Genomic DNA, 23,746 nt, shown 5'->3' on the forward strand with positions numbered 1-23,746 from the left:
TTAAATTAAAATTTTGATTTGCAGATGGACACACTTCACAACCTGCGAAGGCAAAACCGTGTTCAAAACTGAATGAAATGTTTTGTGAATTTAAATGAATTATTAAAAGGACTTCTACTTACGGCGAGAAATGTATGGACTTTAATGGTTTGGGGAACAAAGCGTTTCTTAAGACACCGCAAATATCACCAGCATTTTGCCACTACTGATGGGAGGTACTTTGGGAGACGGTCACCACGCCTCTTCTTTGTGTTGCTGTGCAGGACATGGTGCGTCGGGGAGAGATAATAGACGACGACATGGAAGACGAATTCTATCTCCGCCGCCTGGATGCTGGTCTCTTTGTTCTGCAGCTCATTTGTTACATCATGGCAGAGATCTGCAACGCCAATGTTCCCCAGGTAACACCATAGACAGGGTTGGCAGATCATCTGTGTTTCCATCCATGATGCAAACATGACTCTAAATCCTTGCACATATTGCCTCATCGAATAATCTTCTGTTTAATTCCTTTTGTGGGAGGAAACTCCTGCTTATTGCACTTGTGTCCATACAGCTTCATGGAGCTACAGCAGTTAGGGTGGCATTAGTGGGTGCAGAAGCTGATTGTTGTCACTGAATTCATACAGTCTGCCGTGAGCGAGGTGACAGTTTGACATGGAAAGGGCCTATTTATACCACTGCTGAGAGGTAGTGGAAGGGGACGTTCTCTGAGAAGGTCTCACAAAGGCACAGACTACAGCAAGTGGCTTTTCTTGATCCGTGCAAAATCCTGCATCTCTGCTGGTGTGAATGCATTGGGGTTTGTGAGTGTGTTATGTGGTTACCTGGACCTGTGCCCCACGCCTTCCTGAGTGAGTCTGGGTGGGTGCTCTGGGACTGTGGACTGGCAAGGCTGAGCTGGGGTTTGTGGTGCTCGGGGTTTCTGCTCTTCCCTCAGAGTGGGAAGAAGTGGGGCTGTGCATGGTTTTGTGTTGTATTGATGATTACTTCTCCTTCCTGTCCCGCATCAGATTCGTCAGCGAGTCCATCAGATTCTGAACATGAGAGGCAGCTCCATTAAAATCGTTCGGCACATCCTAAAGGGTGAGTTGAGAGATTCCCGTGCACGTGTCTCATCTCTAGCAGGGGCAGCTTGGTCGGCACTTTGTAGGAAGAGCCTTCACGTGTAATTCTCCTTGACTTCATGAGCATCTTCAGGCAGCAGCTGAGTAGAGTTCTGAGATCTGGGCAGGGCTGGAATCGCCCTGATAATCGGCGTGCTTTACCTGGGAGTTAGGACACTTGCTGTTGTCTGCTGTCATGGAAGGGCACGTCACTTCGTGCTGCCATCAGCTACAGACTGGCTGGAACTCGCTGCTGACATTAACACCAGGGTAAATATTTAAGGGAAGTGTATATGCATGCTGGAGGGAAGAACAGTGGAGTCTCCTCTTTCATTAACACGGCCCTGCACTTTACCATCTGCACCGTATTATTATCCGTGGTGTATTTGTCTTCTTCTTAGTGTCAGATTAATATGGATTATAGCATTAAAGCATCCTCTGTAGCTTTAAAATGTAGCTGTTGTGATTTGCAGCCCCAGTTTTAAAGTACTGCTTGTTATTTTTAATGCTCATGTTGAATTAGAGCAGTGCTTGTTTGAGCTGGGGCTCTCCTCTGTAGCCTCCTGCTGCCCTTCAGCAGGAGCAGCCGGTTGGACCGGGGAAGAGGAGGACAGGACTGGGACTGTCCCCACAGCCTGCTCCGAGCCGCGAGGCTTGGCTGGAGAGCTGGTGACCTGCTGCCTGCAGGAGGTGCCTCCTGATTGAGCAGAGGGTTGTGTGGGACGTATCTGCTCCTGAGGGGCTGTGTTGGTGAGGGGTGAGGAGTCTCTCTCCCTTCTGAAGAGAAGGGAAGGTTGGCAGCATCTCCGGGGGCCCCGGGCTGTGCGTTGTTGTTTCGATGTCTCTGCTTTCTTTGGGAATAACAGTGATGTTCTCCTGGCCTTTTCTTCCCCCTGCCCCTCAATACTGGCACATATGGGCAGCTTTTTTCTTGCAGATCCTGTCATTTTCCTCCCTTCCCATATGCGGGAAAGAAGGAGATCAGGAGGATGGCTGATATGGTGAAATTCAATTTTCTGACAGTGTGAGATTACCTGCAGCTACAGGCAATCTCTTTGTCCCTTGTCCTTTGCCAGCAAGTGCAAGTTAATGCCTGCTGATGAACAGAGGGGACTGCATAGGTCGTCTTTTCTGCTTTTAATTGTGGTACTTGACGTTTCCTGCCTCCAAACTGTCCACTTCCAACTTAGGGCACGGCTCGTATCCACGTTCAGATTCCCATGCTTGACCTGGGCCACGGGTGCCCGAGGGGTTTTCCTGCACACCTCGCTGTGTGCACACCTCACGTTCATGTCTTTGCTCTGTTGATCTAAGTACTAAGCTGAACTGGAGGGCAGCTGCCTTAAAATTTCACCCAAATCTCCTTCAGAGACAGTGACTTGCACTGTGAAACTTTTTCAGTGGTTTGTCTGTCTTGCAGGCTGCGGGGTGTGCAGCAGGGTGGTACTCTCAGCAGTAACGTGCTCTCTTCCTGGAGAGGCCACAAATGGCATGTTAATAACACAGGGGATGGATACAGTATTTGGGGCTCTGTCTTCAGCTCGCCCCACCTCCCTGCCTGTCAGTTTGAGAGACTTGTGCCATCACAGTTGTCAGTGACCTTAAATGAGTTGGTGGGCCCTTGTGAAACACTGGAACGGGGCCCAAGAGATTCCCACCAGGCAGGAGCAGCACTGAGCTCCTCTGCAGTGTGTGCTGGTGAAATGTCAGTTTTCAGCAGTCACACACCTGTCTCCAAACACGTGGTCAGCGCAGATTCACCAGCGTTCAGCAGAAGTGACCCCACGGACAGGTACCTGCCTCTCCAGAGGAGCTGGTCCTCGGTTGGTGTGGTGGGGCTGGGGGCCCTGGAAGCATCCCTGGGGACAGGGGGGGATCTCCGACACTCAGCTGGTGTCTGAGCTGTACGACTCCATCCCAATGACACAGAGGTGGGGAGCCTTGAGCCTTGGCTGAAACGTTTCCAGGCCACTTCCCAGCTCGCTCTCAGGACAGACGAGGGCTGGTTTATTTTTACTTTTTGTTCAGTGTTTTGCTCTTGTTCAGTTTTTATTTTCTATTTTTGCATACTAATTAGGCGCTTGGTTTTTAGTTTGATTTTTATGGCCTACATATTCTCCATGTTTCTCTGGCAACCTGACAGCTGATGGATCCCTTGGGGTTGCTCAGAATTACTTACGATGCAAGTAAGGAAGCAAGAGTGTTTTCTTACGGTAGGCTTTCAAGGGGGAGGAGTGGGCAGGGAATAACTGAAGGCTCATTAAATGCATTTCTGCAGGCTGACCAGTCCGCCCACAGTCCCTTCTTGAAGATCAAGCGTTACTGGCAACGGGACAGTTAGTTTATCCTTTGGGAGAAAACGGCTGAAGGGCCTGTGCCTTGGCTGGGGGGATGGTTTGGGGATGGAGACTGGTCTTCGTGACAGCAGGTGGTGTCTGTGTCTTGGGGCAGCTCCTGGTCTCCATCTCCAGTGGGAATGGAGTGAGGCACAGACCTCTGTGGACAGCGATGCTCAGCCCTGGGAGGGGAAAGCACACTGTTACCTACGGACCCGGGGAGAGCAGCCCTGGGTGCCTGCGCCCTTCGGGGGGCTGCTGGCAGGGGGCCTGCAGGAGCTGGGGGGCAGAGCTCCCTCCCTGCAGGCACCGGGATGCGATGCCTGGTTAAACCTCTGGCTCCAGGAAGGTGGTGGGCACGTGGGGAGCTGGGAAGGTGGAATGTCTGCTGGATGTTACAAACCAGACCTGTTAGCGTGGGTAATCAGAAAGAAAAGGGAAGTATGTTATGAGGGCTGTGCTAAACTGGGCACGTGGTCCCTCAGCACGGGCAGGCTTTATAGCTTCCAATATCCATTACAAGCTTCAGTATTTCCCTATTGATTTTTACTGTTCTCTAACCATTGTATTTTGTCTAATGAAGCAGAAACCAATCTTAGGTCCTTTCCCTTTGTGTAGCTACAGCAATGTGTAAGCTCTGTTTAACTGTTGGCGGAGGGAGCTTACATTTTATTTTTTTGCCGTCTCACTGAAGTGGTGGAATTTTAAACAAAAAAGTAAATACATAAAACCTTGGTGGGAGAAGTTTGGTTTTTTTTAAGCCTGGTTCCCTTCTCCGGGACAGCGAGGTCGGGTTCACGTGCAGCAAACCTCAGCGTTACCCACCTGCTCTTGTTACAGGTGCCGGAGCAGTTTATAAATATTCAAAGGATTTCTCCCAGGGGCCTGGCAAAGAGCTCTCTCTTGTACCTGGAGAGGGAGCGTGCTCGCAGGAGGGAGGACTCCCACATCAGCCAACTTCTCCCTGTCCTCACTCCTTTCAGTGCTCTTAGAATAAAGGCTTTGATGGAGCTCGGAAGCATGTAGCAGTGCTGAACGTATAAATATTAAAGCAAACTTTCCGCAGCAGCTTACCATTGAGATGCTGAATACAAGCTGTTGTGTTTGTTTAGGGAGAAGAGAGAGAATGCGAGGAGGCGGGGGCTGGAGAGCTCTAACCAGGCAGGCTGCTCCTGATGCACTGAGATTTGTTCAGCTCCTCACTTCCACAGCTCAAAACCTGCTTCTCATTTTTTTCTTTTTAAACCATCTTTGAATATGCAGGTTCTGGTGGCAGGAAGGAGGGAGCTGGTACAGGGATGAGGGGAACGGGCACCGCTCGGGGTGTGCTGCAGCCTGTTTGCTGCAAGAGCTTTTACTGTGGGGTCAGTGGATGTTTATTGTGCAGCGCTTTAACGCTGGGGTTGGGGAGAAAAACCATCAACGCTCCTCACACGAATGCCCTGTCAGTGGTTTGCGGTGGGTGTAGGCTGAGATCCTGCTGTGGTATCTGCAGGAGAAGTTGCCCGTCGTTCGCCAGTACCTCGCTCAAAGCCTGGTGTCTGTGTGCTCTCTCCCCCGCAGAGTACGCGGAGAACATCGGGGACGGGAAGAACCAGGAGTTCCGGGAGAGCGAGCAGAAGCGGATCCTGGAGCTGCTGGAGAACTTCTGAGGGCTCGGGGGCCAAACCCCACGTCTGCCCACGAGGACGCGGCGTCCGGTTCTCCCTCCTGCTGCCCTCCTCCGGCCTCGATTGCACCATAAAAGTGATGTTTCTGTGAAACTGCTTCTAAACGGGATTTGGGAGATATTAAAGATAGTTTGCTTTTTTTTTTTAGTTCCTTGTTTGTTGTTTAAGTACCCTGCTGCGAGGGGGAGTGCAGCCCCGGACCTGGCAGTGGGGCAGCTCGAGATTTCTCCTTTTTTTATATATTTTTTTTTTTCCCCAAGTCAAACTGCAGTGATCAGTGTGAAACAATATAATATAATAATATGTGAGTGGGAGGGTAAAGAGCGAGCCCAGGCAGCTCAAGAGATTGTTAGCGAGTTACTCCAGCCTGATGCTTTGATAAGATGTACACCCCGCTGTGCTGAGGTGAGCTGGGGGGGTTGAGGTGTCCGTGGGTGTCCAGGGTGGCTGTTCTTGGGTGGCAGAGGGAAAGCAGGAGTCGGCCACGGGAGCGGTCCCTGCTGACCCTCCCTGAAGGTGAGTCAGGACCGAGGGCAGGTTTTGGCACAGGCCTGTCAGCCATCGCCCTTCCTGCAGGGACCGTTGGCGTGAGTCTGTCCAGGTCATACCCACAACGAGGAGGAGGGGAAGGGATCAGCGAAGTGCCCAAGTGACTTCCCCTCCCAGTCGGCTTCAGGGCTCGGCTGCGCTTGCACCGTAGGAAATCAGTGTTCTGATCCCTGAACGGGGAGTTGGGCTTTTTATAGTGGCAATAAGTTCCCAATAAAAGAGGGAACACCCCGCTCGTGCAGCCTTTGGCAGGTGCGTGGTGGGAGCTGCAGGGGGACCGAGCGCTTTCCCTCTGCCCGCCTGACTAATTGCAGCGGCTCAGGCCGTGGCTCGGTGCTCTGCCCCCCTCGGCACCGGCGGGGTCAGTTCAGATCTCAGCTGCCAAACCCTGAGCGCTGGCTCCCAGCTGGGACGAGAAGTAGCTGAGAATATTTTCCTGCATCCTCTTTTCTTCTGCTAAAGCTAATGACTGTCATCACAAAACATCGCGGCTCCAGCAAGCTGGGCCTCGCCTAATTTAGAGAGATTTGCATGCTGGCAGCATTCATTTTTTATCTCCAAGAAAAATGCATTGTCAGGGAAGCTTAAAGGCTTCCTTCAATCATGCCTGCGCCGGCACTGCTGGCCTGGGTGCTGTCAAACCCTGCTATTCAGGGGATCAACACAGAAGTCGTGGTTTCAGCAGCTACAGAAGGCTGCAAAAATACATTTGTGGTGCAGAACTTGCTTGAATTCCTCATTTCTTTCTTCTGTTTTCAACCCGCTTCCTTAAAGGTGTTTTTTTTCCTTTATCTCTCAGATGTGTTCAGTTTTTTACGTTACTTGAGTCTGGGAATTGTTCCCTTTCCACACCACAGTGGATCCGTGGTCAAAGCTGGTCTCTGGTTTTCCTCCTGGAAGATGATCTGTTGTTCTCGCTCTCGCAGGACCCTTGTGCTTAAGAAGCCGAGGAGAAAGGAGGTTTGAGGCAGGAGAGAAGGGGAACCCGCTGCCGAGTGGCCTGATGGCAGCGGCAGCCCCCGTGCCAGCGGGATGGTCCTGCCTTGGAGAAGCCCTCCACTCCCCCCCTGCTCCAGGGACCGTCCCTACCCGCGGGCTGGCCTCTGGGCTCGCGCTGCCGCCCCTCATGCTCCTGCCTGGAGAAATCCCTGCTCCGCGCGTATCTTCAGCAGATAAATAATGAAATTTGGTGAGGAGGGGGAGATGCAGGGGGAGAGGGTGGTGATCAATACATGGTGACCTGGCTTTGGGGCCGCTCTCCCAAGCAGGTTTCCTCGGTGCGGTGCCGGGGGCAGGGAGGCTTCGCCCCTCGCCTGTGGTGGGGGAGCCTCTGGCACCGCCGCGCACCTGCACCCCAAGCACAGCCCTGCTGGGAGATGCCCACCTGCGCCCGCTGTTATTAATTAAGGTAATTATTCAGCTTAATGTGCTGCTCCAGGCCAGCTCATCTTGGCTGTAATGTTGAGCATCACAGAAAAGCTTTGGAGGTGTGAGGATGGGGCTGTGAGCCTTCGCAGCTGGGGAGAATGTTGTTAGGGTAATGGGGGGAGGATTAAAGGGTCCAGCTAATACCAACGGATTTTCTTAATGAAGCCTTTGTAGGCTGTGGGCAGGGGGGTTTATCCCTGGTCTAACCCCTTCTGGTTGTTTTGGCCCTGGGTTTAAGTTCAGGGGCTGCAGCATCGCTGTTGGCTTTTGGGCTGAATGTGGGCTTGGGAGGGGGGCGAGGGAGCGGCCAGACCCCGGGCAGCAGCCGCTGGGCTCCGAGCTGCGGGGGTGAGGGCGGGAGGTTTGGGTTCAGCTGTGAGCCCTTGGCATGTCCACACGTTCCCCTGCCTGCCCAGGGGTGGCCGTGTGCCAGTGGCGCCAGGTGGGACATGGGGCAGCCCCGAGGGCTCGAAGGTGGTGGGAGATCTTGTGTGTGGGGAGATGCTGAACCCTTCCCAGGGCAGGGATGGCCGAGCCCTGGTGCGGGGTTCGGGCAGGACGCGGGGCTGGTGCACCCAGGGGTGCCCGTGCTCTGGGTGCCCGGCCAGGCTGGGCTGCGGCACGGAGGCAGCGGAGCGTGCGGGGAGAGAGGCCAGTCTTCATTGCACCTCTCGCTGGGTCGTGTTTTCTTGTCTGTGATTGTAAACAGATTTGACTAAAGAGGTAAATTAGAAGTTAATTAGAGGGAACATGATGGATGAGGCGCCCTGGTGATGGGGAGGTGGGAGACCTGCGCTCCAAGAGAAAGGAGAGGGAGGGTGTTCTGCCGCAGGAGCGTCGCCCCACGCTCCCCCTTCCCTCTGCAGAGGGACCCCGGGACAGTGCCAGGGGCTCTGCTCCCCCCAGGGAAGCCCAAGGCTGCCCCAGGCTGAGACCGGGGAGCGGCTGCTGCTGGCGGTGACAGGAGCTGGTGGCTGTTCCCCGCGGCTGCGGGACACCGGCACCATCCTCCCTGTGTGTCTGAATCCCCCCTCAGCTCCACTCCCGGCCGAGCCTCTGAACGGGGAGAAACGAGTGACATCGAGTGACATCGTGGCTGAGGAATCTCTCTTGACATCCCAGCAGAGAGGCCCAGGCCGCACTAAATACAAAGAGACGCTGTCAGAATCGGGAAACAAACCTCCAGCCGCACAAATAAGTCACTTAAACTATTGATTTTTTTTTTTAAACAATTTTTTTTGTTTCAAGACCTGGGTTTCAGGGAAGGCTTTTCTCATACGGCAGTAAATAATCTGGAGGGGGAAGGGGAGGTTGGGTTGGGGTTTTGGGGTTTGGTTTTTTTTTTGCATTTGATTTTTTTGGTCCTTAAAACAAGGGTTTGAGGAGCCCGTGGTGGTGCTGGGGTCTGAACCCCGCGGCTGGTGTGTCCGGGGCAGGGCTCCCTCCGTACCCCCAACCCTCTCCTGGGCCAGCGCGCCCGCGGTGGCGTGTGGAGGAGAAGGTGTGGAGCGTTTGGGCGTTGGCAGCGTTTGGGCGTTGGCAGCGTTGGGTGTCGGCAGCATTTGGGTGTCAGTAGCGTTGGGCGTTGGCAGCGTTGTTTTCCTGCAGCGCGCACAGACCTTTGCAAATAATCTAATAATGCAGGAACATCAGACTTCAGCTGCGGGAGGAAATCCTTTCATGCAGGGATTGTCAAGTCTCTAAACAAGTATCAGAAAGGAGCTCGGTATCGATGCGGAGGGTGTTTGTTCTGCCCGTCAGAGAGATGGACAACCTGACCCGCTCTCCCAGGCAGCCGCAGACTTGGGTGCTGGCTCGTGGGCTCCGTGCCCGGCCCCACAGGGCGGGGGGCTGTGGGATGGGGAACCGGCTGCCCTGGGGGGAGCATCGGGGGCGAGAGCAGCTGCGGCAGCAGGGATCCGAGAGCAGCATCCTGCCGTGCCGCGGAGCCGGGGGTGCTGAGCCTCGGGGCGCTGAGCCTCAGGGTGCCCCGCACAGACCCTTGGAAAGGTGAATCTCAAAATAGTGCCTGAGGCAACCCTCGCGCTGCAGTAGCTGATTTTTTTTATTGTTTGGTTTTTTTCCTTCCCTGGCTGCCTCGCGCTGGCGGCGCAGCTGCGGGGTAGCTCGGCACACAGACCTCCCGGGCGCAAGGGGGATCGCGGCGGGCGCGGTGGTGCCGGGGTGTTTGCGGTGCCGCTGGGTGGGAACGGCTGCTGGATTCCATCTTGCAGCTGCCCACCCTGAGCAGAATCAACGGCATGTGTGAAATTAAACAGCAGAAAACCTGCCGCTACCGGAGATAAGGAACGGTTCATCCTCGTGAGCAGGTCCCTGGGCACGTTCGGCTGTAACAGGAGCCTGGCGAGGGAGCGCAGCTGTGCCAGAGCCAGGGCGAGCAGATGAGGGACCTCGTGTCTCTCTGGGCCAGGAGCTGCTGGCTCTGCTCTCGCTCGTGCGTGTGACCGACCTTCCCTCCTCTCCCTCCTCTCCCTGTCAGAGACGCGGGGGTTCATCAGGGCTGCGTGGCCGCGAGGGCAGACAGCATCTGCTCTGGCCCTTTTCACTGATTAATTCAAATTGAGGAAAATGAAACCTTCCACGTGCGCCCGAGACGTGCGGACGCTTCGCTCTTCCCCTTCCCCGTCTGCTGGGCCCCGCACAGAGCCTGCAGCACCTGCGGGCGCCCGCCTCGTCCCTCACTGCTGCTCCCTCCTTCCCCCGGCTTTTAACTCTGGAGGGAGTAATGAATTTGGGCAGAGATCAATGCTCTGCGCTCTGCTCTGGGCTTTATTCTGACATGTGGAAAACACTGCAGAAGGTAGAACTTTTTTAAAGCTATTGCTCTGTGACACAGGTACGAGGCAGCGCAGCGGCTGCAGTCGGGCGCGGGGCCCTGCCCAGGGCCGCACCTCGCAGGGCTGTCAGGGGAGCGACGCTCCTGCTGCTGCTGGAGGAACCCTGCTGAGGGGAGGGCGAAGATACACGGGTTGTATCAAGTCCAATTTAAAGCATCTCTTTGTAGCAAGCATCTGTCATCTCGTGGCAGAAAACACCTGAAATAATCTGATTTTTACTGTTTCTCTAGAGAGCAAAATATCCTCCAGCTCGCTACGGAGCGCACAGATAATATCACGTGAGTGGAGCCTGGGCCGGGCCTCCCTCCAGCGCGGAAGGGAGGCGATACCCCCCCTTCGGGCTCCTCTTTACATGTTTAGACTTTTCCCATCAGGTGTATGAATTGTATCGGTGCCGGTGCCATGGGTCTGATCTGCCACAGGGCGCAGGGTGGGGGAGAGGCCGGTGCTCGCGGCGTGTTTGGCCTCCGGATCTGCAGAGCCGAAGGGAGATCAGGATCGCGCCCGTCGCATTGAACACCTTTGCAGCAGGAGCAGCTCTGCCCTTCCTGGCCCCGTAGCGGGGTGCTCCGGTGCAGCCCTTGGTCCCTGGGGGAGGGCTGGGGGGGAGCTCCCTGCCCGGCCGGGCTGCCCCCAGCGAGGCCCCGGGGGCGTTGGAGCCCACACGCACCCCAGCTCCGGGAGTTCATTTGGGGACGAATCCGGCACCGTGCGACTGTCCCTGATGCGGGGGGGATCGCGCCCTTGCTCTTCCCTTAATGTTTTTTTAAAAAAAAAGCATCAAACCACCCCCAGACCTGCCACCTCCCTTGTCCATAGCGGGGGGGAGGCAGCTCCTGTCCCCCTCCCAGGGCTGCAGCAGGCACCCCGGGGAGCCGGGCAGGGGTGCGGGAGCCCGAGTGCTGCTCCCGAACGCTCTGAGCGTCTCGTTGCTCTATAAATGGTTTATTTTCCCTGTCGCGAGGGACGAGGTGCAGCCGCTCCCCGCGCTGCCGGGGAGAGGACGGGAGCCGCACCCCGGGCACCGCACCCTGAGCCCTGCACCCCGGCATCGCTCCCCGCAGGCGGCCGGGCCGGGCCGTGCCAAGCTGTACTGAGCCATACCGGGCTGTACCGAGCCGTGCCGGGCCGTACCCGGCCGGAGCCGCGCGCGGCGGCGGCGGGCGCTGTCCCGGGTGCTGAAGCCGCCTCCGCCGGTGCGGGGCCCCGGCGGGGCGGTGCGGGGGGTCTCGTGTGGGTACGGGGGTCCCGACGGGGCGGTGCGGCGGGTCCCGGGGGTCCCGGCGGGGCGGTGCGGGGGTCTCGCGGGGGGGCGGCGGCCCGGCCCCGCCCCGCGCAGTTTAAGAATGAACCGTGGGAAAAACTTCGGGGGCGCGCGCGGGGCCGGGATCCCTCCGCCGGGCGCGGGAGGCTCCGGGCGAGCCGCGGCACCGCCTCGCCGCGCGGCGCCCTCCGCGCCAGGGCAGAGCTCCGCAGCGCGGCGGCGCCGGGACCGCGCGCAGCCCCGGGGACAGGGCTCGGCCCGGCGGCGCCGCCGCCCCGGGACGGACGCGCCCGCCGCAAGATGGGCGCCCTGGCCCTGGCCCTGCGGGTGCTCCGCTGCCTGGGGCTCTACCTGCAGCTCGGCGCCGCCTCCCGGCACCCCCCGTGGGACGCCCCGGCGGCGGGCAGCGGTGAGCGCGGGCGGAGGGATCCGGGGCTCCGGCGGCGGCTGCTCCGGGGCGGGGGGGTGGCTGCGCTCCGAGCGCTCCCGGGGCTCGGTCCCCGTGGGTGCCGGTCCCCGGCGGTCTCGGCCGTGCGGGGCTGGCGGCGGGTCGGGGCGGCCCCTGCCCGGGCGGCGGGACGGGTGGCGGGGGGGTCCCGGTGCCCGCGGCAGCGCTGGGCTCCGCCGCCGCGGGCAGCACCGCGTCGCGGTCCGTCGCGCCGGCGGCTCCGGGGAGCCGGGAAGCGGGGAGGGGGGGGCCCGGCCGAGCCGGGGCTGGGCTCCGCCGCTCCCGGCCCTGGGGCCTGGGGGGCGGCCGCTGGCCCCGCCGCTGGGCTGCCGAGACCGGGGGGCTTTGCCCGGTGCGTCCCCGTGCCCGCCGCCGTGCGCTGCCCCGCGCCGCCGGCAGCAGGAGCCCCGCTCCCCGCGGGCTCCGCTCCCGGCCCCGCTCCCCTCCGGCCGCGGCTCCTCGGCGGCTCCGGTGCGCGGCGGCTCGGCCGGGGTCCAGCCCGGCGCTGGGAACGGCGGATCCTTTCCGTACCCCCCGTGAAAGCGTCTGTCCCGGCGCGGGGGGCAGTTCGCCCCCGCGGGGTGCTGAGCAGGTGACAGCCCCCCTCGGCGGAGGGCACCGAGACCCCCCTGCCCTGCCGGTGACACGGGCGGGTGTAAACCTGAGCCTGAGGAGTGACCGCGGGGTGCGGGCGGGGTGCCCGGTGTCCCGGTCGCAGCCGCCCCCTCGCACGGCTCCGGAGCTCCCGGCGAGCGGAGGGAGCTGCCCCTGCCCCGAGGAGCCTCCAGGCACGGGGAGCCCCGGGGCCGGGCGGTGTGCGGGGTCCCGCAGCGATGCGGTGCGTGGGCCTGCGCGGGGAAGGGGTGAGCGGCCTTGGCGCTGGGGGGCAAAGGCAGGAGGGCTTCTGGACCTGGCGTGCGGGCAGGAGGTGTGGGCGAAGAGCCTCCATTAGCCGGTGCTGCTCCCCTCAGACTCAGCGATAGGCAAATAAATAGTGAAATGGTCGCTGTGAGGGAGCGGGGAGCGAAGGAGAAGAAATATTCTGGGAGGGCGAGTGCACTTTGGAGACACATTACAGGTTGCTACCGTGAGCAGTTCTGCAGCAACTCACTTAATCACAACAGAAACCTTTATTAACGATACCGAAAAGCAGTGAATAAGTGGGTCATGTATAATAAGCCGTTTGTGTTCAGCAGGTGAATACCAATTTGATAAAAGCTGTGTGCGCTGGAAACCTCTATAAATTGCTGTTTAGCAGATCGGAGATTGATCATTTCATTACTCGCTGGTGCAGCTTTCCCTCGGCACCACCAGAGCCCGGCGGTCGGGGCCGTGGAGCAGGAGAGGGGCCAGGGCTGATGGGATGGATTTGGCCGTGGCCAGCGGGGACGGGCAGGTCCTGCCAGCCTCTGCCCGCAGCAGGCAGCGTCCGGAGCTCGCCGCCATCGCTGCCCGTGCAGGCGGCCTGGAGGAGCCTCCGCTGCGCCGCGAGGGTCTGGCACAGCCCGGGAGCGTGTTTGCTGTTGTCTTTCTTTGCCTTGGCTGCAGCGGCGGAGCTGGAGGGGAGCAGGGCGCTGGGCAGGCGTGGGCAGGGGGCTGTGACCGCCCCACGCTGCCTCCCCTGGGTGTGAGCGATGTGCCTGTGCCCACGCGGCAGCCAGGGCCGCTCGGGAGGGGGAAAGTCTCAGTCAAAGCAAGTCCTGTGCCTGCCCCCACAACAAAGGCTCTGCCTGGGGCGAGGCTGGGCTCCATCTGCCCCGCTGCCCCCAGGAGAGCGCCCGAGCCGCAGGATCCCCCCTCGCCATCCCCCCGCTACCCACAGCGCTGCCTCTCTCCTCCTCTCTCCTCTCTCCTCTCCTCAGGCTGGCGTCTTCAATTATTCATGCCCCCGTTGCAGACAGCCTGTGCACGCTGGGCTGGTGCCATCGGCTTCCGAACCGGCGCTGGCTGGGAGGCTCCAGCCACCTCCGAGCTCCCGGCTCCGGGAGCAGGGCAGGCAGAGCCGTTACCGGGGAGGCGAAGGCTGGCTCCTGCCTCGGTCGTTGGCAAGCGCAAACCATCAGTAAAGCTGCTGCTGAAGGGCTGCGGGCTGGAGGGAGCGGTGCCCCGGCTCCCCGGGGCGCTGCCCTTCTCCTCTCTCACACACCCCGATGATTATTCTATCAATTACTTTCATAAACACTTTGCATTCTGCCGGGTTTTTTTCCCGGCTCCTGGTGGGAATTCTCCACCCGATGTGTTTTTCCTGCTGCTGTTCGTGCAGTCATTCAGCGCAATTACTTCTGACACCTCTCCTCATCAAACGCCTGGGCTTTCTTCTCCCTTGAAGAGGCTGACAGACGATGGGCCAGACACTGGGAATTATTACGTTAGGACAGTGACAGCTAATTTTAATCATAACGTTCCCCGTGAGCGAGGCAGCAAATCAAACGAGCAGCCGGTGCGGCTGCGCGCGGTCTGGGCGCCGTGGGCAGCTGGGGTGGGGAGTGGGGGCCCGGAGGGTTAACCAGCAGGTGCTGCTGCTGGGGCCGGTGGGGACCTGCTCGGGTGCTCTCCCTGTCACGGGTGCTCTGGGGTTTTGGTTCGTGGTGCAGGAAGGACTCGTGTGCCTGGGGACGGGCAGCGCTTCCCGGCCCCATCCGCCGAGGGCTCTGCCTGCGTCCGGGCTCCTTCCCCGTGGCCATTTCCCGTGGCTGCGGGTTTATCTCCCTCCTGGCCGTCCCCTCGGCACGTGGCCGGGCACCGGGGCCGTTGGCAGATGCTTTGGTGCCTCACACCACATGCTCCATATGGAGCTGCTCTGGGGGGAGCCCACTGGTCACGGGGCAGGCGGGTGCTGTGCCCGCGAGCACCGGGCGCTGGCGGCTCTGCGGGGCAGGCACCGGCACCATGCGTGGCGTGGGCAGCTCTCTGCAGCGGCTGCCGGTGCCAATCGCTCGGGTTTTGGGTGCTGGGCGTGAGACCCGGGGGCTGATCTCCAGCGGAGCAGAGCTCCTGTCTGCCTCATCCCGGTCCCTGCCTGCTACCAGGTGCCCTGCCTGTGGGCATCGGCCCCTGGCAGACGCCAGCACCGAAGCGTGTGGCAGCTGCAGGACGGCTGCGCAGCGCTGCCGAGGTCCCGCTGGGAGCCATCCTAACAGGCCATTTTAGGTTTTCCCTACTTATACTATCAAATAACTGCTCCTCCTCGTCCCCCTCGGGAGGGAATTGTCTGAGCACCGCGGCTCCCCGGCTGGGAGCAGCGAGTCCCCGTGCCTGGGGAAGGCTCCTGGCAGCCGGGGCCGGGCTGGGGCAGGATTCTCACCGCCGGCGTCTCTGCTGCCGTGGCGGTGAAGCCTGGGCAGCGGGGGGCTGCGGGGAGGGCAGGAGCTGGGGCAGCCCAGCCCTAATGGCTCGGTTAGAAATACTCACAGGTCTCAAGGTTAATTCCAGCTCCCTGGTGAGGTGAGCTCTGGCCTGAGCACAATCACCAAATTAGCTGGATTTATTTTTTTTTTTTTAATTTATGCTGCAAATTTGAGCTAATTCTGCTGCTAATATGACAGTAAACAGGGGCAGAGGAATGGCGCTCCTGTCCCCAGCGTGCCGCAGGAGCCCCCCTGTCCCCGGCCAGCGCTCGCGGTGCTCCAGCCTGGGGCTTCCCTTGGCCAGGGCAGTTGCTGGCGGGGAGCATCACTGCCACGGCACCGGGGCCAGGCTGCGGCCGCTTGGCTTTGCCCTGGCACAGCTGCTGGGGCCGGAGTTCCCTGCCCTGGTGACGCCGCCGTCGTGCCGCTGTATTCGTGCGTTGCCGTGTGGCCATGATGTGTTTTTGGTGCCCTGGGGTCAGCATCCCCGCTCGCAGGCTTGTCAGGGGAGATCCGTGCCCAGATGTTAATGGGCAGAGGGAGGAGGAGGGGGGAGGTTTCAGCACGCGCCAGCAGCCTTCGTGTCCCCGCTGCGGGGACGGGGGGCCCGGCACAGCCAGCGCGCTGGAGCGGTACCCGGGTGTCTGCGCCCAGGTCCCTCGCGGGGGGGTGGATGCCTCCTGTGCCTCCTGATCTCTGGGGTGATCCCTGCATGGGCAGCCTGTGCCAAGGGGCGGAGGGGCCCCGTGGCACCGAGGAGGGCCCGTCCCTCCCCGGTCACTGCCCGGTGCACGTGCCGGGATGCGCCGCAGGAGCCTTTGCTGCCGGCTGGGCACGGGTGCCCTGGCGGCGTCTGCGCTGGGAGCCGGGGCGAGGGCGGTGGGTGGTGACAGGAGCGTGAGGCTGACCCGGCAATTAGTCCTTGAGTGTCTTGACTCACCAAAGCGTGATAGACGGTGACTTGTGGTGGGAGCTTTGTGAAGGGACGAATAAGCCACGCTCGCCTGCAGCCCACGGCCCGGCAGCGGCAGCCGGAGGGAGGGAGCGACGAGGGGCGGCAGGGGCTGCTCCGGCGGCACCGTCCTGCACCCCCCCCAGGGCCAGGGGCTTCCCAGCCACCCCCAGCCCCTGTCTCTGCCCGGTGCAGGACGGATCCAGCCCCCACCGTGGCCTCTGGCCCGGCTGTGGCTCTGGCGAGGGGCTGGGCAGGGGATGCAGCGTGTGATTGAGCACTGCTGCGGTGGGTCAGGGGGGTAAATAACTCACGGAGCAAGCGCGAGCGCTAACGAGGTGATTAACTTGCATTTGCAAATGTCCAATGCATATTTAATCGCCCCCGATACGTGTTTACACCAACATTAACCTGTCTGCGTGCCCACACCGCTGCGTGAGCCGTGGCCGTCCTGGCGGCTGGAGCCTTGGGGCAGCCGAGGCGGGGGCCGGGGAAGCCAGCGTGGCTACTGGCAGGGAGCGGGGAGGGTCCGGGGCTGCGTGGGCTCGTGTGCTGCGCGGGGCAGGGGCAGGGATGGCAGGGGCTGCAGGGGGACGGGGCAGGGGGACAGGGCTGGGGTCCGGCCGGTCATTTCCCGGGGCGATGCACGACCTGGCCTTGCCCTGGCACAGGGCAGGTGGGAGCCCCCCTTCCCCTTCCCCCGGCTCCGGCAGCCCCCCTGCCCGCCGCGGCAGCCGGTATATCTCGGGTTTATGAGAGCACCAAGCTGTCCCAGCAGGCGTTTTCAATTCCGTTTATCTGTGTTTCCCCATTGAGTTCATTTTATTTCCCCTGATTTTTGTTTCCTGGGAGATTTATGGGTCCTGGTTTTCCCGGTTTGTGACGGGCAGCAGGCCATAAAGCACGCGGAGCCGCCGGCCCCCTCCCCTGCGCCGGGAGGACGCGGCACCAATGTCAGCGGCGGGAGGGGGACGGTGGGGGGCCGGGGGCGGGCAGGGGCTGGGGTGTCCGTCCGTCTGTCCCACACCCGCTCTGCCGTGCCGCCTGCTCCCGCACAGACTCACCCGTCCCCACCTCGCCGCCCCGCTCCCGGGCTCGGGGTGCTCTGCCCAGGGCCTGGATCCCCTCTGCTCCCCGGTGCGGAGCCCCTGCCGGTGCCGGGGTCCCGGGCGAAGGGGGGTGCGAGAGCCCCGCCGGGAGCCCCGGGCGTGTTAAACCCCTTACGCTGGGTATTTCCCTCAGTCCCCCGCTGAGATGGATTAAAGGAAAGCGATCAGTGTATGGGATTTCCACGCGTCCGGAGGGACGGGGAGATATTAAAGGTATTAACTTTTCCATCGGGGCTGGTAATAATTCCTTCTCAGAGGGGATCAGGGCTCGGCGAGGAGCCCCGGGGAGCTGCGTGTCCCGGGGGGCTCTGGCGGCAGCGGGGGGACCCGCATGGTGGCACGAGGTGGCCGGCGAGGACGGGAGGGCACAGGGCACCTGGTGCGGGTACAGTGGGATGGGCAGGGACGGGCAGGGACAGGAGGGACGGGCAGGGCTGGGAGGGACAGGCAGGGATGGGCAGGGACAGACAGGGACAGGAGGGACGGGCAGGGATGGGCAGGGACAGGCAGGGATGGGCAGGGACAGGAGGGACGGGCAGGGCTGGCCGGCCCGGCGCTGGAGCAGGTCCCAGCAGGACCAGGTTCATCCCGGTGCTGCCGCCAGCCCCAAGCGATGCTCCTTGGGTGGTGGGGACGGGGCAGGTGGCCCCCGCGCCCCGCAGCCCCTGCCTGCAGCCCCAGGCCCAGCCGTGCCAGCAAGGGGGGCTCAGCCCCTGTGCCGTGCCGTGCCGTGCCACGCTGGGGGGAAGCCACTGCAGACTGTGACAATAACATTTGCTGGTGACCTGCACGCCGGGGCCGTCTTTACAGAGGAACACTAATCTCTCCCGAGGAGATGAAAAGAATTCTAATTACATCTCCGAACAATATTTGTTTTGAGCGAGGAAAGCAAACCATATGGCGTGTGGGAGAGTGTTTGGGGCCGCGTTCAGCCAGGATTTGTTTTTTATTTGGGCCCCGATCTGAGCGGGGATGCGATGGTGCTTTATTGATGTAGTACATCTCGGGGGCGCGGGGGTCCCGTGCCCGCTCTGGGTTGGGGGTCCCGGGGGCGGCATGGGAGCGGGGGGGGCCGGGGGCTCCTGGTGACCCCGCTTGCGTGGCCGGTGGCATCGTCCCTCGCCGGGGCGGTGGCACGTCCCCGCAGCCCTCGCTCTGTCTCTTGCAGCCCTCTTCACCGAGACGCCCCACGACATGACGGCCCGGGCGGGCGAGGACGTGGAGATGGCGTGCTCCTTCCGCGGCAGCGGCTCCCCGTCCTACTCCCTTGAGATACAGTGGTGGTACGTCCGCAACCACAGGGACTGGACGGACAAACAGACGTGGGCTTCCAGCCAGGTAACGGCCCTCGTCCTCCCCCTCCGGCAGCAGCAGTGGGAGGCAGAGCCCTGTGCCCGCCCGGGGGGTCACTGGCAGCAGCTGTTGGGGCTCGGGGGGGGTCCCCGTCCCACCGCAGCATCCCCAGCGCTGACCCGACCTGCAAACACCGGGGTCTCGCCCCGCTCCAGGCTCATGGGCAGGGAGGAGCCTGGGGGTCCCGCGGCGCAGGACCCCTGCCCGGGGCGCACGGCTGCGCCGAGGATGGCCAGCGTGGCCAGCGAGGCTGGGCTGTGGTGGCCACCCTTCCCCATCAGCCAAGGGGCCGCGTGGCCCGTCCCCTGGGGCTGACCCCGGGCAGAGCCTTTGTCCTTGTGCTTGTGCCCTCTCCCACCTCATCACGAGCCGTCCCCACGTCCCCCCTCGTTCGTGCCCGTGTGTACTGGGCCGGGCAAACAGCTGTCGCTTTATTTCTCTTTCTGTTCACACAGAGATAAGGGCCAAAGAATGGGACGGCGGCTCTGGGTGTTTTAATGAGCCGTTATTGTTGTGTCTTTGGCAGAGCCGCTCCTGGTATTACCATAAATCGAGAAGAGCACCGGGGAGGGGCTGCGGCTGGGGAGCGCTGCGGGGGGGGCCTGGGGCTGCGGGGGCGAGGGGCTGGGGGGGAGCAGGGGTGCCCGGGGCGGGAGCGGGCATGGGGGTGGGCTGCATGGCGCAGCGGGACCCCCGATGCCCGGGCAGCCGGGGCCAGGGCTCGCTGCCGCGGTGGCGATGCTGCAGGAGCAGGGCCCTGGCCCCGGATCGCGGGGGGCACCCACCGGCAGAGCCGAGCTGCGGCGGGGACCACGGGCGAGCACCCCGTCCCCACTGTCCCCCCCGTCTGTGGCAGTGCTGCCATCCCCTCCCCTTCCTGGCTGCCCCGTGCTGCTGGGGTGGCTCCCATCCGCCCGGGGTGGCTGGGTTTGCTGGGGCTGAGCAGCCCCCTTCCTCCTCCTCCTCCTCCCTTTGAGCAGCCATCCCCCTGGGGCAGCCACCCCACGCCACCGCAGCCGCTCTCGGGGTGCGCAGGGGTCTGGGGTCTCCTGCCCCCTCCCAGCCGAGCTGACGGTCTCCCCCCCCCCCGCTCTCCCACCAGCTTGCCGCGTCGCCGCAGGAGGAGCCCGGGAAGGACGCGACAAAAATCAGCGTGAGTTTGGCCAACGATTCTTGGGACGTTCCCCTGCGACGCCAGCACTCAGCACCACACAGAGCTGGGGGGGGCAGGAGGGTCTCCTGGGGTTTGTGTCCCTGCAAGGCCGGGTGCCCCGGCCGAGGAGGCGGCGGGGTGTTACTGGTCCTGCTGGTGCTGCCGTGCCTCGAGCTGGTGACGCCGGGGTGAGTGGGCTGGATCCCCCCAGCCCCGGCGCTGGGAGCAGCCAGGGCGAGGGGCAGCTCCCCCGTTCCCCCCAGTGCTGAGGGTCTCAGCCTGGACCATGAGCCCCGTCCGGCTCCTGTCGGCATCTGAGGGACACATTTACGCTGAGAAAATAATCTCATTTACTCCCCGGATGAGCCTCCCAGAGCCATTTAGGCTCACGTGAGCAGAATGAGGAGACACTAATCAGTTACATAAAATAAACGCGCTCAGCCTCCCGCTGCCAGGCGCGTGTCCCCCCCCCCTGCCCTCCCCACCTCGGGGGGCTCCACAGGAACGGGGCAATATTGCACAACGCTTCCCACCACGGCCCTGCCCTCGCAGCCTCCTCCGGCTCGGTTCTTTTCCCTTCACCGAGCGAGCGAGGGGGCACGGGGGTTGCCAGGCACCTGCTGCTCCTCGGGGCCGAGGGTCCCCGTGCCCAGGGTGGGTGCCTGTGCCCAGGGTGGGTCCCCGTGCCCGATGCCAGCTGGGGCCCACAGGCATTTTGTGGCAGGGGCCTGGGGGCCGAATCCTGCGCCAGGCAGGGATGCGCGGCCGGGAGCTGGTGCTGTGTTAGAGCCCAGGGAGGGCAGGTCCCATGGCACGGACAGCGCGGCTGCACGGAGCCTGGCCGGAGGGGCCGAGGCGGGTGCCGGAGCCGTCCAGGGCTGGTGCTCCCGCTCAGCTCAGCCGTTGCATTTTTCACCATAATTAGGCAGTTAATTGCAGGCTGGAGCGTCACGGCTGCGTGTGCCCGTGTAACCAGGATCGACTCCGAAGCGCTCGGGGTGCGGCGCTTCTGCCGTCCCCTCCGGATCAGGCCAGCAGGGAGAGGCTCGAGTTTTAAACCATTTTTTTTTCTTGTTATTTTAAATGTCCTTCATCATCGGGTGTTTACAGGAAGGAGGAGATAAATGAGCGCGGGCGAGGCGCCGCCACGGGCGGCTCTGACAAACCAGAACCAACGGCAGCGTCACAGAGCTGCGAGCGGGTGTGAATCGTGGGCAGAGCCCGCGGCGTCGGGCACCCCTCGGCCAGCCTTTATCTGCCAGAACACCCTCGGGGCTGGCGGGGCCGGTGCCGGCTCTGCCCGGAGCCACCGCGGGAAATGCCACCAGCCTCTCCTGTGTGGTACCCAACACCGCGGGGATGGGTTTATTTTTTCCCCCAGCAAATTGGAGTTTTCTTTTATTGGTTCTAAATTTCCCAGGTGTTAATTTCGGTGAGCAACTCCTTGCTCTCCCGACACAAAGGGGGTTTTTTTTGAAGCTGCTTTTCTGTGACCCCCATCCCTGGCAGCCCCAGAGCTGCCCTTTGGGGTGGCCACAGACATGACACCCGCCGTTCGGTGCCGCCTCCTTCACCCCTTGGGCTGGGAGCTTGCAGCTCTCTGGTTGTGGCTCCCGGCCCCGTTTCTAAACACCATAAACCCCTCAGCTAACAAATGCAGCGGCAAGTAGAAAAATGGCCTTTGCCATCCCGTGTGATTATAGGGAACAGAGCCAGGGGCCTCGGGGCGGGCTATAAATCTGATTTATTGACCCAGCCCAGCAGCAGCCGCGGCTCGGGCTAGTGAGTAAGTCTTAAATTTCATTGGGTGATAAATACTGAGAGTGAATCAACTTGGTAGAAAAGCTAATTAGCCGGCGTGGCTCCGCATCGATCTCCGAGCCCCGCACGGCCGGGTGCGCGCCGGGGCCTCCGTCACCCCGCAGTCGGGGCCGGGGTCCCCCCATGCCACCTGCGCGGCTTTGCCCCCCTTCGCCGTGTCCTCCCCAGCACGTGGCTGGTGTGTGGGGGGTGTGGGGGCCACGGGGGTCCCGGGAGCCGCCTGACCCCCGTCTGCCCCGCCGCAGGTGGTGAAGGTGGTCGGCAGCAACATCTCCCACAAGCTGCGGCTGTCGCGGGTGAAGCCGGCGGACGAGGGGACGTACGAGTGCCGGGTGATCGACTCCAGCGACGGCAAGGCGCGGCACCACAAGGTGAAGGCGTACCTGCGGGTGGAGGCGGCGGGGGGCGCGGGGCACCCCCAGGACACCCAGCTGCGGGGCGCCCCGCTGCCGGACCCCGCCGCGCCGGGCTCGGCCCACACGCACCACCACCACCCCCACAAAGCCGGGAAGGAGCTGAGGAAGCGCTCGGCGGACGCCTCCTGCGTGCTGTAGGCGGCGGGTGCCGGAGCCCCCCCCGCTGCCCCGGACTCGGCGGAGCCGGCGGGGGTCCCGCGCCCCCCACCAGAGACTGGCCCCACCGCCCCGTCTCAGCCACCACCCCCTTACTCCCTCCAGCCGCCGCCGCCTCGGTTTCTCCCCCAGCCCCGCGACGCGGCGGTGCCGGGGCTCGCTGTGGGCGCGGGACCGTGTCCGTGACGGGGGGCATCGCCAGGACCGTGCCCAGGGCGCTCGCCCATGCGTGGTGGTCCCTGTCCCACCAGCCCCCCGCGGGCGGGCACCCCCCTGCTTGCTGCCACCCGCGGTGCCACGGGCCGTGTTCTGCCCAGCTTTGGGTGCCCGGCGGGGTCCCCTGCCCGCGGGACCCTCCGTGCCCTCCCCTGTGCTTTGCAGCTCCCCCCGCCGTCCCCGTAGGAGGCCCCGCTTAGTTGCTCTGTCCCAGCCCCGCAGCGCGTGTATCGGTTCCAGCACCCACCCTACACACCGTGCCCGTCCCCTCTCCCTGCCCCATCGCCACCCCAGCACCTCGACGCCTGAGCTCAGCGGAGGAAGGACGGCACGGCACGGCATGGCACGGCACGCTCCCCAGCACAGCCGTGGCGCTGCGGGCTGCAGCCTGCCCGTGGCCCGCGTGTGCCCGGGGAGCCGTGCCGCCGGAGCTGCCCCACTTGCACCCACTGCTCCCCCTGGCCCTTCGCATTTCACGGGGAAGGGGCTTGGCTGCCCTGGCCCCGTCCCCCTGCCCGTGCCGGCTCGGCTCCCCGCCCCCGGCTGAGCTCCCCTTCCTCCTGTGCCGCAGCCCCACGCCGCGCTGGGCAGGGTCCGGCCAGGGGCTCCTGTCACGGTGCGCGTGGCAGAGCCCGGCCCCGGTGCCCCTGCAGGTGACACTGCTGCTGGGGACAGGAGTGCGGGGAGGGACAGGGGGGTCCCGGGTCTCCCCGTCGGGGTGCCGGGTGCCGCTCCCCTGCCACCACTCGCCCGCACCACCGCGCCTGCCGCCGCCAGACCTGCCGCAGCCAATAAAGCTCTTTAAACGAAGCCTCTGCGGGTCTGCGGTCTGTGTCCCCGGCGTGGGGAGGGGACGTGGCTTTGGCACTGCCGTGGCTGCAAAGGGGCACAGCTGGGGCTGCCCCCGGGGCTGCTGGGTGCTGGGCTGGGGCCGGTGGGGTGGGGATGGGGGGGGTGGGGACGGGCATCATCACCCACAGCTGAGGGCTCAGAGCATTTAAAAGCTGCAGCCGCAGCTGGGTGGGAGCTCAGCGATGGTGCCCGGAGGGTGCAGGATGCCCCAGGTGAGTGGGGGCTGCTCCGCACCGTGGCTGCTGGGTGCAGTGGGGGAGACTGGGTGGGCTCCTGTGGCTCTGGGCTCTGGAGCAAAGGCCTCGTCCCCGGCCGGGTGGGAGGTTGGGGTCCCCAAAGCGGGGTCCCCCCCGGGGCCGGGCTCTGTGAGGAGCTCCCGGCGCTGGCGGGGCCCAGCCTGGCCCCAGCTGCCCCAGTCCCCCGGCTGCTTCACAGCCCATCAATCCCCGCGGCGCTCACCTCTCGCTTCGCTGACACGAAGTGATTTGTCACGCGTTGGAGTGACAAAAGCACAAGGCGCTGGCCCGGTGTCAGCCCGTGGCAGGGCATGGCACAGCATGGCACGGCTGGGGACCGCGGGCACGGTGAGAGCCACGCGCTCCTGGGCCACACGCTGCGGGTTTCGCCTGCAGAGACGAGGTGTTAGGGGGGCAAAGAGGAGCCTGTGACCCTGCGGGTGCCCTGGCAGGGGGGAGACACGCAGCAGCCACCA

The 23,746-nt window shown here is 62.8% G+C and overlaps 2 protein-coding genes across 2 annotated transcripts in view; both read left to right on the forward strand.

Moving 5' to 3' along the window:
* CTNNBL1 (catenin beta like 1) overlaps positions 1–5,259 on the forward strand; it is a 46,413-nt gene extending 41,154 nt beyond the window's left edge. The window contains exons 14-16 of the mRNA XM_068416121.1: positions 264–401; positions 1,014–1,086; positions 5,006–5,259. Coding sequence (XP_068272222.1) covers positions 264–401; positions 1,014–1,086; positions 5,006–5,094 — 300 coding nt within the window. The 3' untranslated portion in view covers positions 5,095–5,259. The remainder of the gene's footprint in view (positions 1–263; positions 402–1,013; positions 1,087–5,005) is intronic.
* Positions 5,260–11,511: 6,252 nt separating this feature from the next.
* VSTM2L (V-set and transmembrane domain containing 2 like) lies at positions 11,512–22,040 on the forward strand. Its single transcript, XM_068416358.1, has 4 exons — positions 11,512–11,620; positions 18,236–18,405; positions 19,523–19,573; positions 21,640–22,040. Exons 1-4 carry the CDS (start codon positions 11,512–11,514, stop codon positions 21,946–21,948), a joined length of 639 nt encoding a protein of 212 aa, XP_068272459.1. The 3' UTR covers positions 21,949–22,040.
* The last annotated feature ends 1,706 nt before the right edge of the window (positions 22,041–23,746 follow it).

Source organism: Nyctibius grandis, chromosome 19 (genome assembly GCF_013368605.1).
Source record: "Nyctibius grandis isolate bNycGra1 chromosome 19, bNycGra1.pri, whole genome shotgun sequence".
NCBI lineage: Eukaryota > Metazoa > Chordata > Aves > Nyctibiiformes > Nyctibiidae > Nyctibius > Nyctibius grandis.

What these genes read in the sequence shown, in the direction of transcription:
- VSTM2L (XM_068416358.1), top strand. Translation starts at nt 11,512, where the DNA reads ATGGGCGCCCTGGCCCTGGCCCTGCGGGTGCTCCGCTGCCTGGGGCTC. An exon ending in CGCCCCGGCGGCGGGCAGCG is followed by an intron (nt 11,621 to 18,235) that starts GTGAGCGCGGGC and finishes TGTCTCTTGCAG; the next exon opens with CCCTCTTCACCGAGACGCCC. An exon ending in AGACGTGGGCTTCCAGCCAG is followed by an intron (nt 18,406 to 19,522) that starts GTAACGGCCCTC and finishes CTCTCCCACCAG; the next exon opens with CTTGCCGCGTCGCCGCAGGA.